The sequence below is a fragment of the Scyliorhinus canicula genome, chromosome 1 (genome assembly GCF_902713615.1).
Source record: "Scyliorhinus canicula chromosome 1, sScyCan1.1, whole genome shotgun sequence".
NCBI classification, from domain to species: domain Eukaryota; kingdom Metazoa; phylum Chordata; class Chondrichthyes; order Carcharhiniformes; family Scyliorhinidae; genus Scyliorhinus; species Scyliorhinus canicula.
In genome coordinates, this window is record NC_052146.1 from 17163879 (window position 1) to 17179348 (window position 15470).

Below are 15470 nucleotides of genomic sequence, written 5' to 3' on the forward strand. Positions count from 1 at the left end.
TAGAAAAGGGAGCAAGGGGGACAGAGAGAGTGAGCTGGGGGACAGAGAGAGGGAGCGAGGGGGGACAGAGAGAGGGAGCGAGGGGGGACAGAGAGAGTGAGCGAAGGGGGACAGAGAGCAGGGGCAAAGGGAGAGGGACAGAGAGCAGGGGCAAAGGGAGGGGGACAGAGAAGGTGGGACGTATGGACCCACACACACGCACACGATAGCATAAAGAAAGCGGTCAGGCTGTAATGTATATGCAAAGTAGAACTATCAGAGCAAAAAAGTGCTGAATAGGAAGGTAACTTTGAGGCTATGACAGGTGAGGACCTTGAGATGATTGTTATTACTAAGGAGGTAGTGATGGGGAAGCTAATGGGGCTAAAGGTAGACATGTCTCCTGGCCCTGATGGAATGCATCCCAGTGTGCTGAAATTTCAAATGCAGTAGTGATAATTTACCAAAATTCACTAGATTCTGCGCTGGTCCCGGCGGATTGGAAATTAGCAAATGTGACACCACTGTTTTAAAAACGAGGTAGGCAGAAAGCGGGTAATTATAGGCCAGTTAGCTTAACTTTGGTAGTAGGGAAGATGCCAGAATCTATCATCAAGGAAGAAATAGCGAGGCATCTGGATGGAAATTGTCCCATTGGGCATAAAGGGCAGGTCGTGCCGAACTAATTTAGTGGAATTGTTTGAGGACATTACCAGTTTTGTAGATAACGGGGAGCCAATGGGTGTGCTATATCTGGATTTCCAGAAAGCTTTTGGCAAGGTGCCACACAAAAGGTTGTTGCATAAGATGAAGATGCATGGCATTAAGGGTAAAGTAGTAGCACGGATAGAGGATTGGTTAATTAATAGAAAGCAAAGAGTGGAGATTAATGGGTGTTTCTCTGGTTGGCAATCAGTAGCTAGTGGTGTCTCTCAGGGATCAGTATTGGGCCCCACAATTTTTCACAATTTACATAGATGATTTGGAGTTGGGGACCAAGGGCAATGTGTCCAAGTTTGGAGATGACACTAAGATGAGTGGTAAAGCAAAAAGTGCAGAGGATACCGGAAGTCTACAGAGGGATTTGGATAGGTTAAGTGAATGGGCTAGGGTCTGGCAGATGGAATACAATGTTGACAAATGTGAGGTTATCCATTATGGCAGGAATAACAGTAAAAGGGATTATTATTTAAATGATAAAATATTAAAACATGCTGTTGTGCAGAGAGACCTGGGTGTGCTAGTGCATGAGTCGCAAAAAGTGGCTTTGCACGTGCAACAGGTGATTAAGAAGGCAAATGGAGTTTTTGTCCTTCATTGCTAGACGGGTGGAGTTTGAGACTAGAGAGGTTATGCTGCAATTGTATAAGATGTTAGTGAGGCCACACCTGGAGTATTGTGTACAGTTTTGGTCCCCTTACCTGAGAAAGGACGTACTGGCGATGGAGGGTGTGCAGAGGAGATTCACTAGGTTAATCCCAGAGCTGAAGGGGTTGGATTACGAGGAGAGGTTGAGTAGACTGGGACTGTACTCGTTGGAATTTAGAAGAATTTATAGAAACATATAAAATTATGAAGGCAGGTTGTTTCCACTGGTGGGTGAAAGCAGAACTAGAGGGCATAGCCTCAAAATAAGGGGAAGTAGGTTTAGGACTGAGTTTAGGAGGAACTTCTTCACCAAAGGTTGTGAATCTATGGAATTCCTTGCCCAGTGAAGCAGTTGAGGCTCCTTCATTAATATTTTAAAGATAACGATAGTTTTTTGAAGAATAAAGGGATTAAGGATTATGGTGTTCAGGCGGGAAAATGGAGCTGAGTCCACAAAAGATCAGCCATGATCACATTGAATGGCGGAGCAGGCTCGAGGGTCCAGATGGCCTACTCCTGCTCCTGATTCTTATGTAACGGGTTGGATCAGGGAGTTTGAGTGGGACACAGACACGGGCAGTTCTTGTTCCTCGAGAAACTCAGTGAGGTGCTGGCTGTTTGAGTGTACTTGTTTCCTGGCAATACCAACAGGAAACAATCCCAGTTTCAGGTAATTCACTTTTTCCTGAGTGAGGTGAGTTGCTGCCTTTCAAAATGTATTCCCCAATGTTAGCTCTCCAGGTAGGGGCAAGAAATTGGACACTGCTGCAGGCTCTTTACATGAGCAACATTTTCACCAGGACCAACTGCAGTGCTCTCCTGCCTCATTGCCACATTGATAGGACTGCTATAAAACACGTTAAAACTGAAAAGAAGGTAACATTCTATTTAAATCATCTATTTTCCTGTCTATTTCAAGTGCTTTCTTGTGTGACAGGAACTAACTTTTGACACTTTAACCAGGTGACCATTTTTCATGCATGAGGTATGAGTGAGTGTTCACAGGCTTTTCAACCCTATCATCTTATTGGGCAGCACGGTAGCACAGTGGTTAGCACACTTACTTCACAGCTCCAGAGTCCCAAGTTCGATACCCAGCTTGGGTCACTGTCTGTGCGGAGTCTGCACGTTCTGTGCGTGGGTTTCCTCCCACAGTCCAGAGATGTGCAGGTTAGGTGGATTGGCCATGCTAAATTGCCCTTAGTGTTCAAAAAGGTTGGGTGGGTTTACTGGGTTACAGTGAGCGTGGAGGTGTGGGCTTGGGTACGGTGCTCTTTCCAACGGCCCGTGCAGACTCGATGGGCCGAATAGCCCCCTTCTGCACTGTAAATTCTATGATCCCCAAACGAAACCCAGTCCACATCTGACAAGCCCCTTCCAGAATCTTGGTTGACTTTTCTGCATCCTCAATATGTTTCAGATACTTTCTGGTCTGCAATTGTATAGGGCATTGGTGAAGCCACACCTGGAGTAATGTGTGCAGTTTTGGTTCCTTATCTGAGGAAGGATGTTCTTGCCATGGAGGGAGTGCAGCAAAGGTTTACCAGGCTGGTTTGGGATGACTGGACTGCCATATGAGGAGAGACAAAGTCGGTTAGGATTATATTCATTGGGGTTTAGAAGAGTGAGAGTGGTGTCCCATAGAAATTTACAATATTCTAACAGGATTAGACAGAGCAGATTCAGAAAGAATGTTCCCAATGGTGGGTGAGTGCAGAACTAGGGGTCATAGTTTGAGGATAAGGGGTAGTAAACCTTTTAGGACTGAGATAAGGAGACATTTCTTCACCTAGAGTGGTCAATCTGTGGAATTTGCTCCCACAGAATGTTGTTAAGGCCAAAATATTGTATAATTTCAAGAAGGAATTAGACATAGCTCTTGGGGTTAAATAGATCAACGGATATGGGGGGGGGGGGGGGGGAGGCGGGATCAAGGTAATGAATTCAATAATCAGCCATGATCATAATGAATGGCAGAGCAGACTCAAAAGGCCGAATGGCCTCCTCCTGTTTCGATTTTCTATGTTTGATACAACAATGCATTTACCAGTGAGCAATTAGGTAGCATTCAAAACACCTCCAGAATACATGTCAAAATATCAATGACATTAATCTCAACCTAATGCTATGATAAAGCTTTCGAATTGTGCTGCCATGGCTTCATCGTGACATTTCGTTCACTTAGCGAGGTATTGTAATCACTCTCACCTACGATTTCCTGTGGAATGTAACTCACTGGTAATCAACTTCTCGAGTATCACTCAATACAGTGACAATTACATCGGACCCATTAATTCAACTACGTGGAAAATCCTGGCTGACACTTTCCAAAGAACTAAAGAAAGGATTTAAACATACATGCAAGTATTTGAAAACCGCTACGAGTAGGCTTCAATGATGTTACTGTGAAAAGCCCCTAGTCGCCACATTCCGGCACCTGTCCGGGGAGGCTGGTACGGGATGGTATTTAGATGGTGCTTTTAATGTGACCACTACAAATTGCACATAAGATTTTAATCACACTACATCCCAGTAGCTCTGAGAAGTATCAAAAGCACTGCATGGTTTTATTTAAAGAAAGACTATCATCGATATATGCATGCTTCTTAACCTCAGCATGTGCCAAAGCACCTCATAATTAACAAAGTTAAAAAAAAAATTTAGAGTACCCAATTCATTTTTTCCAATTAAGGGGCGATTTAGCGTGGCCAATCCACCTAGCCTGCACATCTTTTTGGGTTGTGGGGGCGAAACTCACGCAAACACGAGGAGAATGTGCGAACTTCACACGGACAGTGACCCAGAGCCGGAATCGAACCTGGGACCTCGACGCCGTGAGGCTGCAGGGCTAACCCACTGCGCCACTGTGCTGGCCCTACAAAGTAATTTTGACGTGTGGTCACTGCTCAAATATAGGAAATGTGGAAGCCAATTTGTGCACAGCAAGCTCCCATTTGTTTTTTAAAATTTAGAGTACCCAATTCATTTTTTCCAAATAAGGGGCAATTTCGCATGTTCAGTTCACCTTCCCTGCACATCTTTGGGTTGTGGGGGCAAAACCCACGCAAACATGGGGAGATGTGCAAACTCCACACGGACAGTGACTTAGAGCCGGGATCGAACCTGGGTGCTGTGAGACTGCAGTGCTAACCACTGAGCCACCATGCTGTCCAGCAAGCTCCCACAAACAGCATTCTGATAATAAGCAGACGATTGGTTTAATCTGTTCGTGATGTTGATTGAGGGATAAATACTGGCCAGGATACTGGGACAGAACTCCGCCTGCACTTTCAAATATTGTTGCGGGATCACCTACGTATGGCTGAGGGGCTGGCCAGTTCAATGTCTCCTCTGACAGTGCAGTGTTCCCTTGGTAGTGCCCAGAAATGGCACTCCTGATTTTGGAGAGAGCTTGAACTGATAACCTTTCTATTCGGAAGAGAAAATGCTACCAACTGAGCCATGGGCTGACATAGTAGAATAAAAAGGGAATTCTCCCAGCTAAGATTCACACTCAACTGATGTCACTAAAAACTAGATTAGCTGGTCATTTGTGTCATTGGAACAGCAACAATCTTCTTCTATTTATATGGCACCTTTAACAACAATGAAATGTCCCAATGTGCCTCTCAGCGCCATTATAAAACAATGAACCCGTACCGGCTGAGGTTATTTATGAAGGCCCTGCCACCATCTCAACTTTGCCTCTCGCCTGGCGAATGGTGATCCTCAGGTTCAATCATCACATATCTGCTATCCCCCTCAAAGGGGAAAGCAGCCTATGGCCATCTCGTCACCTTTACCGTATAAAACAATGACACTAAGCCACGTAGGGAGCCCACAAAAACACACTCATGACAAAGTACTCAGGGTGCTATGGTTTGACAATGCATTATAGAATTGCAGATCCTTTCATTATAACCTTGATCACAATCCGAGGATACGGGCTAGACCATTTAGGACAGAAATGTGGATATATTTCTTCATCCAGAGAGTGGTCGCCCTGTGGAATTCGTTATCACAGGAAGTAGTTGAGGCCAAACATATGTTATCAAGAAGCAGTTAGATATAGCACTTGGGGTGAAGGGAGATCAAAAGATATGGGGGAAAACGGGATTAAGCTATTGAGCTGGGTGATCAGCCATGACCATAATGAATGGCGGAGCAGACTCTAAGGACCGATGGCCTCATCTTCTATTTTCTATGTTTCCGCCATAAAATCTAAATCTCCGCCATGTCATTATGTGGAAACACCACTGCGCGGGATTCTTCAATCCCGTGGCAGAGTGTCCATGCCGTCGTAAACGGTGTCGCATTTTACGACGGCGTGTACGGGCCTCTCCCAGGACTAATTCTGGCCCTGACAGGGGACCAGCACGGTGTTGGAGTGGTTCACGCCGCTCCAGCTGCTGATCCCGGCGCGAACTGTGCACCGCGGGATACGCGCATGCGCAGTGGCGCTGGCGCCAACGCACGCATGCGCAGTGGCATCCTTCAACGCGGTGGCCCCGAAGCAACATGGCGCAGGACTACAGGGACCGGCGCGTAGGAAAGGAGGCCCCCAGCCACAGAGGCCGGCCCGCCGGTCTGTGGGCCGCGATCACAGGCCAGGCCACATCAGAGCCCCCCTCCCTGCCCCCCCACAGGCCGCCACCCAACCCTGCAACGCCACGGTCCCGCCAGCCCAGAGCAGGTTAGAATGGCGCTGGCAGGATTTGGTCCTTTTCGTACGGCCGCTTGGCCCATCCAGGCCGGAGAATCGGTGGGCCGGCTGTGTAGAGCGGCCAGCGACCGGCGCTGCGCCAACCACGCCGGCACCGCACGCGTCGGCGTCGGGGCGGCGTGGCCCGTTCGCGGGGATTCTCCGGCCTGGCCCAGGGCTAGGAGAATCCCGCCCTACTATGTGGCAGCAGCATAAAACCACAAGCAGAAATATTGGTAAACATTTGGTGAACTCATGACACTTTAAATACTAACTGATAATCTCACTTGGGCAGGGAGTGTGATTAGAAAATAGCACATTCTTACAGTAAGGCGTGTTCTTCATTAAGGTATTTACACAGAAATGCATAGATGCTACAACAGAAGCAGGACATTTCATCCAATTCAGTTTGTTTTGATGCTCAAACTCCAGGCGAGCAAATAATAATAATGGGAACATTGGGAAAAAACATTTTTAAACTACGCAGGAGGTTTTTGCATTAACAGTTGGAATAGGTTGGATAAGTTGTTGGAGAAAATGGGTAAAACGGGAGATGGGAACTGGGTATGCCTACAGGATTAGGACTACTACTCTTGTGGAAAGAGGCTGGTTAGGCCAAACTGTCTGTTTCTGTGGGGCAATTTGTACATATAATTCTATGTTATTGAGGTCTGAGTGGGAGAAATAACACCTGGAAGTGACTTGATGCCTTAAAATGCCAAAATACCGACACTTTCTCACCAGAATGAGCACAACAAAAAAATTTCAAAAAAATTAGGGGAAAAAAACCACAGTAATAAGCAATCTAATGTTGGAAGTACAGGAGTTTGTAATGAATTACTCAAATAAGGGTGGCCTAATGCAGCTGACTATCTCAGTTGAGACTGGAGTGTCATGAAATCCCATACAATTTCCAAGAGTGCTCCCTGAATTTATTTTTGCAGTTGAAGATACTAAGACATACGGCAAGCAGCACCTTCATGGCAAACACCGAGCTAAGCTTATTATGGCCAGTAAAATGTTAAGAAATACTCACGAACCTAAATGGCAGCGGATCCGAACATTTGTTGGGCCATAGTGTTCAGTAATGAGTGTTTCTGGGTTCATGACGGAGAAACAGGCATTCCCAAAGACATTGTTACTGATGAACGTTCGAAGACTGCTTAGCAACCTGTATGTCCGAGGGCACCTTCTGCAATTACTGGGAACACAGATGCCCTGGTTAACCAGATAGAAGGTGAACCACTCGCCTCTGGGGGTGCTGTTTACCTTCCAGCCCTGTGGAAGGCTGCAGTTTGAGAAGGCCTTGAAGATTATTTCAAACTCAGCCAGAATGGCTTGGTAGTCTCGTTCAGCAGCTCGACGTCATGCTTCTGGGCATCACGGGAAAATAAGGAGTCGTCGGCAAGTCAGGCAGGAAGAAAACTTCTGGCTTCTGAATGGATGGCCTATTGTTCAAATAACGGCTCTGTTCTCTGATTCCTTTGTGGATCCGTCCCATCCTGACCACGAGTAGTGCTTGGCATACTCCTGCAGATTGTGATAAAGTTTCTGATTGCGTCCCTCGTTATGGCTGCACCTTACGCAATCGCAGGACTGGCAGTACATGTAACCATTTTGCAAACCATTACATCGGCACTCTGCATCATGGCATTCACTGGAGTGTCGCTGCGAGGTTGTTCGCTGCCTACGTGGTAAACAGTACCACACAAAAAGTGCCAGGATGCAGGAAATGTGGTGACTGCAGTTACATCACACTCTCTGAGTGCCTGCAGGCTTGCCAGAACCAAGCCTTTCATTTGGTCCAGTGTCAGGTCCCAGTCTGTGAACCATTCAATGAACATGTTTCCACGGTTCCGGTTAGATCGGTGTGACAAGGCAACACTGTTAGTCTTCGACTTTTGCACAGGCACCCACACCATGCAGGGTTAGTAATTTTTACATGGAAAATAGCAGCGTGGTCTAATCGACAGGCAAGGGTGGCATTTTGGCTCCTGAGCACTGTGTCAGCAGCCAGGAGATATCTAGTCTGTCTGCACGTCTCACAGAACATACACATTACCACGATCTTCCTGCTGCATAGAAGAGAAACCAGCGAGCCTCGATTTAGATTGTTGTTTTAGAGCATCTGGTTATAAATCAGCATCGCTAAAAGCCCCAAGTTCCTATAAATAAGAGCATAGAGACAAACACAAACATACACAGAATTAGTCTCACAATAAATTGGATTGAAAGAATATGACATACATTTTTGACATTTAGACACTTCTGATAAAGGCAAGAATAATTTTAAAAATGGAGAGCTTTGCAATTGATAATAAATACAACATTCCAGCAAAATAAAAATCCATTTGTGAAATGGTATTTTATAACATTTTTGGCACTCTATAAAACCTTGAAGATAAAGAATTAGGGAAGAAGCAGGGCTGGCCAAACTAGTAGGCAGGTCAACAATTATCAGATGCATTTGGTGTTCTGAAAATCCAGCTACAAATTGTCAACTTAAATTATCCCCATTATACACAAGAGGACAGTTTGAAGGAGTATTAGTGTATGGATGAGTTCTGTGAATCATAAGTAGCTACAAGCAATAGACCTTAATTTTTTAAAGTTACTTTTCAAATCTGCCTGTGTAATGCCGTTACTATTTCAACAACACACAGACATTAAATGGACAATGATGGAGGTTTTTAAAATTAAACTACCAGTGCCATGGTGGTTAGCACTGTTGCCTCACAGGGACCTGGGTTCAATTCCAGCCTTGGGTGACTGTGTGGAGTTTGCACATTCTGTGTGGGTTTCCTCCGGGAGCTCAGGCTTTCTCCCACAGTCCAAGATTTTTTTAAATATATAAATTTAGAGCATCCAATTCATTTTTTCCAATTAAGGGCAATTTAGTGTGGCCAATCCACCTACCCTGCACATCTTTTGGGTTGTGGGGGCGAAACCCACGCAAACACAGGGAGAATGTGAAAACTCCACACGGACTGTGACCCAGAGCCGAGATCGAACCTGCGACCTCGGCGCCATGGGGCAACCGTGCTAACCACTTGCGCTACCATGCTGCCCTGCCCACAGTCCAAAGATGTGCAGGATAGGTGGCTTGGCCGTGCTAATTTGCCCTTGGTGTCCAAAGCCGTGCAGGTTAGATGGATTGGCTGTGATCAATGTTTTGTGTTACAAGGGTTTAGGGCGGCGGAGAGCGCCTAGGTAGCTTGTGCTGATCAGAGGGTCGGTGCAGGCTCGATGGACTGAATGACCTCCTTCTGCATGGGAAGGGTTCTATTGGATTTAAAGAAACTGGTTCCAATTGTGGCTGAGCCCAGGACATGTGAGCACAAGTACAAGATAACCATTAACAGGTCAAATAAATTTAGGAGGAATTTCTTTCCACAGAGTGATGAGAATGCACTGCTTTATGGAGTGATGAAGCATTGATGCATTCAAAGGGAGGCTTGATGCATACATGAGGGTCAAGGGATTAGAGTGTAATAGGCAAGGTGGGAAGCGATAATTGGACTGGAGAAGGCTCATGTGGAGTACAAACACATGAGGTGGCCTCTTCCTGTGCTGCAGATTTTATGTGATAAAGTAAACACACCCCAAAAGGGAGTGAATAGAGCAAAGAACAATACAGCACAGGAACAGGCCCTCCAAGCCCGCGTTGATCACGTGTCCTATCTAGACCAACCACCTGTATCCTTCTATACCCCGTCTGTTCATGAGCCTACGTTCTATCCAGATAAGTCTTAAAGGTGGCTAACGTATCTGCCTCAACTACCTCAATTGGCAGTGCATTCCAGGCCACCACCACCCTCTGTTTTAAAAAAACTTCCCCCGCACATCTCCACTGAACCTTTCCCCCTTCACCTTGAACTGTGCCCCCTTGTAATTGTAATTTCCGCCCTGGGAAAAGCCTGCAACTGTTCACCCTATCTATACCCTAATAATTTTATAAACTTCTATCAGCTTGCCCTCAGCCTCCGTCTTTCTATATCTCTCCTCATAGCTCATACCCTCCATACCAGGCAACATCCTGGTAAACCTTTTCTGTACTCTCTCCAAAGCCTCCACTTCCTTCTGGTAGTGTGGTGACCAGATTTGGACACAGTATTCTAAATGTGGCCTAACCAACGTTCTATATAATTGTAACATAATTTTTGAGCTTTTGTACGTGATATCCCGTTCTATGAAGGCAAGCATGCCATATGCTTTCTTTACCACCATTTATGCCTGTGCTGCCACTTTTAAGGATCTGTGGACCTGCACACCCAGATCTCTCTGGGTCTCTATGCTCCTTGAAGGTTCTGCCATTACTTTTATAGCTCCTGAATGGATCTACCAAAATGCATCACCTCGCATTTGTCCAGGTTAAATTCCATCGGCCATTCTCGGCCAATTTTGCAGCCAATCTTTATCCTGTTGTATCTCTGACAATCTTCATCACTATCCGCAACTCCTGCAATCTTAGTATCATCCGCAAACTTACTAATCAGGGAATCTCCACGCCCTAAATGGCCTGTCCTGTTTAAATTTGGGAAATGCAGATAACAATGCATGTTACAGGGCAGCACGGTGGCCTAGTGGTTAGCACAACCGCCCTCACGGCGCTGAGGTCCAGGTTCGATCCCGGCTCGGGTCACTGTCCGTGTGGAGTTGCACATTCTCCCCGTGTCTGCGTGGGTTTCGCCCCCACAACCCAAAAATGTGCAGAGTAGGTGGATTGGCCACGTTAAATGCCCCTTAATTGGAAAAAGTCAATTGGGTAATCTAAATTAAAAAAAAACAAAAAAAACACTGCATGTTGCAAGTTGGAATGTTTGCTGTACCTTGGATGCAGTTTTACAAACATTTCACAGAAAAATATAGGGCAGAAAAGGTCCTTCGGCCCATCATGTCTGCACCGCCGCATGAAAGGCACCAGATCTGCCAATCCTAATCCCATTTGCCAGCACTTGGCCCATTGCCTCGAATGTTAAGATGTGCTCATCCAGGTACTTTTTAAAGGATGCCAGGCAACCCACCTCTACCACCCTCTCAGGCAGTTCATTCCAGACCATCACCACCCACTGGGTAAAAAGGTTTTTCCTCAAATCCCCCTGATCCTCCCACCCCTCACCTTGAAACTGTGTCCCATCGTAACCAACCCTTCAACTAAGGGGAACAGCTGCTCCCTACCCACCCTGTCACTGCCCCTCATACACCTCAATCAGGTCACCCCTCAGTCTTCTCTGCTCCAGCGAAAACAACCCAAGTCCATCCAACCTCCCTTCATAATTTAAATGTTCCATCCTAGGCAACATCATGGTGAAACGCCTCTGCACCTCCTCCAGTGCAATCACATCCTTCTTATATGTGGCGACCAGAATGGCACACAGAACTCCAACTGTGGCCTCACCAATATTCTATATAACTCCGACATGATAAAAAATCAGCTGATTGACAAGATGATCTAGATACTGATGTGTTATGATGCTCTTATCATGCACTTTGATTGCCAGTTCCCATCACACAGTCAAGGGCCTTCTTCGCGTATGTTGAAGCCATACAAAGAATTGTTTTCCTTGGAACAGAGAAGATTAAGGCGAGGTTTAACAGAGGTGCCCAAAATTAGGAGTGCACGGGGAGAAACTGTTTCCAATGACAGGAAGGTCAGTAACCAGAGCACACAGATTTAGAATAATTGACAGAAAACCCCAGGCAGGATAATTTTTATTAACCATGGAGTTGCTACAATCTGGAAAGCACTGCCTAAAAGGGTGGCAGAAGCAGATTCAATAGTAACTTTCAAAAGAAGTTTTTAAAAATATTCGTTCATGGGATGTGGGCGTCGCAGGCTGGGCCAACATTCATTGCCTATCCCTAATTGCCCTTGAGAGCGCAGTTAAAAATCAAACACATTGCTAGTCTGGAGTCACATGTAGGCCAGGCCAGGTAAGGATTTCCTTCCTGAAGATCATTAGTGAAGCGGATGGGTTTTTACGACAATTGACAATGGTTTCATGATCATCATTGGACTTTTAATCCCAGATTTTTATTGAATTGAAATTCCATCATCTGCAGTGGCGGGATTTGAACCTGGGTCTCGTGGTTCACTCGTCCAGTAACAATACCACTACGCCACCATCTCCCCGAATTAGATCCCTGATTAAAAAGCAAAGAAATGCACGACCATGGGGAATGAGCAGGAGGAATCATAGAATTTACAATGCAGAAGGAGGCCATTCAGCCTATCGGGTCTGCACCGGCCCTTGGAAAGAGCACCCTGCCCATGCCTGCACCCTATCCCCTTTATCCCCTTAACCCAGCAATACCACCTAACCTTTTTTGGACACGAAGGGCAATTTATCATGGCCAATCCACCTAACCTGCACATCTTTGGACTGTGGGAGGAAACCGGAGCACCCGGAAGAAATCCACGCACACACGGGGAGAACGTGCAGACTCTGCACAGTGACCCAATCCGGGAATTGAACCTGGGGCCCTGGAGCTGTGAAACAATTGTGCTAACCATTGTGCTACCGTGCTGCCTGTTTTTAAAAAAAAAGTAATTGAAGTAATTGAAAAATCTGTCTGGCACAGACTCAGCAGGCCATGGTCATCTTCTATGCTGCTTGGCTTTATATTGTGGTATACCAGAATTTGTACAGTTTCCAATAGCCTTAATCAGGCTGGCAAGCTTGTGGTTCTTCCTGGCACAGCACCTTGGTGACGACAAGACACACTGTACGTAAAGGCAAGCTGCCCACGATATCTTGATCAGCATAAGCATTTCCCGTTACCTGTCATCTCACAGGGAACCAGCATTGAAACAAGGAAACACACCAGAGGGACATGCTTATCAAATAATAATAATGATCTTTATTATTGTCACAAGCAGGCTTACATTAACACTGCAATGAAGTTACTGTGAAAAGGCCCTAGTTGCCACATTCCGGCGCCCTGCTCGGGTACACAGAGGGAGAATTCAGAATTTCCAAATTACCTAATAGCATGTCTTTCGGGATTTGTGGGAGGAAACTGGAGCATCGGAGGAACCCATGCAGACACGTGGAGAACATGCAGACTCCACACAGACAGTGACACAAGCCAAGAATCGAACCTGGGACCCAGGGATTTTCACAGTACTTCATTGCAGTGTGACACTAATAAAGATGATGATTATTAATAAATATATATATAATATAATTTAATGAGTAAATGCACTAGTTAGTGTTGTACACAGTAATGCAAATCACCATCCAATTTAGTTTCTGATTGGATTAAAAATCATAGGGGCAGAGATACTGGTTTGCACAATTGCCGATCCTGGCTTATTTTGTGCTCAAAATTGCACCTTTTTTAAAAAATGAAATGTCTCTCGCCAAAGCCCCATCCCTCAAAGTTCTGCTGAAACCATTTGCTGAAAACTGAAAACCGGGCCACAAGCTCGCACAATTGGGCAGTGCTTTAAAATGTAATTTTTAAAAAACTTTCAAAAAATGTTTCCTACATACATCTAAGAGTGGAAGCGTGGGAAAGTGTGGTGAATACAGCTGGAACTGGGTTCATCACAAAACAAATTTTAAATCATACAATCGTTTCACCATCTTTTGAGTAACCTTGTTTTAATTACTGAAGATGACTTAAAAAAAAATACAAACTCACATTTTTGTGTATTTGTGTGTGTAGGTTTTGTGCACGTCATTCCTTCCCCCTTCCTTTTGCTATTTTTGCCATGCACTGACTGTTGACATTTCATCTGCTTCTATCACCATTACCTCGTCTGTTCTCTCCACAGCCGCTGACTGACCCGCTAAAGGTTCCAGCATCTTCAGGTTTTGACACAATATGCCCATGAGTGTCTTTAAATCACCGAGTGTCTTTAAGACAGGGATAGATAGGTTCTTTATTAATAAGGGGGCAGCACGGTAGCATGGTGGTTAGCGTAAATGCTTCACAGCTCCAGGGTCCCAGGTTCGGTTCCCGGCTGGGTCACTGTCTGTGCGGAGTCTGCACGTCCTCTCCGTGTGTGCGTGGGTTTCCTCCGGGTGCTCCGGTTTTCCTCCCACAGTCCAAAGATGTGCGGGTTAGGTGGATTGGCCATGCAAAATTGCCCGTAGTGTCCTAAAAAGTAACGTTAAGGGGGGGTTGTTGGGTTACGGGTATAGGGTGGATACGTGGGTTTGAGTGGGGGTGGTCATTGCTCAGCACAACATCGAGGGCCGAAGGGCCTGTTCTGTGCTGTACTGTTCTATGTTCTAAGGGGATTAGGGGTTATGGGGAGTAGGCAGGAGAATGGGGATGAGAAAATATCAAGCATGATTGAATGGCGGAGCAGACTCGATGGGCCGAGTGGCCTAATTCTGCCTTCCATGTCTTCTGGTCACACACAAGCTTACAGATCAGCAGTGGAAATGCCCTGACAAGAAACTGTTAACGTGCGGGCACCAGAAAAGGCCAATTTCGCAGCTTGTTTCCAGAGACTGAATTAGACATTCCAATTCCATCATTTCAATCAATGACCACACCATTAATCTAATTTCCACCCATCAAAACATGGGTGTTTTGTTAATTGCCAATATGTCTCAAATGCAATGAAAGCTGTCTTAACACACCATGTAACAATTGGACGACACTCAGAAGATCATAAACTGTCTGTCTGCATGAAAAATACATAAATTAAGTTGTCACACTGCAAGTGGATGTGGAGGTTATGCTGTTTGGATTTGTCACGCAGCATCCTGTAGCTATGCGAGCAGTGCACAGCCTGTGAAGGTCAAAAAAACAAAAGATTCTTCAGCTTTAAACTCTATAAGGTACAGAACGCTGACTAGTCAATAATTGCTCATATGAGATCGGGAAAGGGTAGAGTGAAGGCCACAGAGCACCTGGGGTTCAGATGCTGTGCAAAACAAACATATTTTGATTAAGCTTCTGAATTACGAGCATCCCTGTTGATGCTCAAATATACATACGTTTTGCACTATTTGCAAAAGTAATACTTTTTTGTAATGGACATTTTAAAATTAGATTTCAAGTGGAATAGGCTTTAACTGCAGATTCAGTAAACAGGATTACATAATCCACTACAGATGGAATGTTTACTTTAGCCTCAGAATCATAATTCTGAGTCAGGATTGCTGCTGTAAAATCAGGAGAAGTACGGAAAGCAATGGAAAGGACCATTAACACAGTGGCTTTGTGAAAGCCTGCACACACATCTCCCCATGTGCCTAGGTCTCAATCATGAAATAAAGAGACTAGCATTTAAATGGTACATTTTGTGACCTCAGGACATCCCAGATCTCTTCACAATTAATTCTGATGCTTGGAAACAATGTCAGCCAATTTGAAGAATGCACAACAACAGCAATGAGATAACGACCAATAGTCTATTGGTCGAGAGGTAAATATTGGCTTGGATATTGGGGAGAATAGT

General features: G+C 45.3%; 1 protein-coding gene across 1 annotated transcript in view; it reads right to left on the reverse strand.

Moving 5' to 3' along the window:
* Positions 1-15470, reverse strand: part of asphd2 (aspartate beta-hydroxylase domain containing 2) — a 63622-nt gene that overhangs the window by 43028 nt on the left and 5124 nt on the right. Inside the window, 7 exon segments of the mRNA XM_038813561.1 lie at positions 7090-7404; positions 7407-7436; positions 7439-7549; positions 7552-7680; positions 7683-7746; positions 7748-7782; positions 7785-8214. Coding sequence (XP_038669489.1) covers positions 7090-7404; positions 7407-7436; positions 7439-7549; positions 7552-7680; positions 7683-7746; positions 7748-7782; positions 7785-7971 — 871 coding nt within the window. The 5' untranslated portion in view covers positions 7972-8214.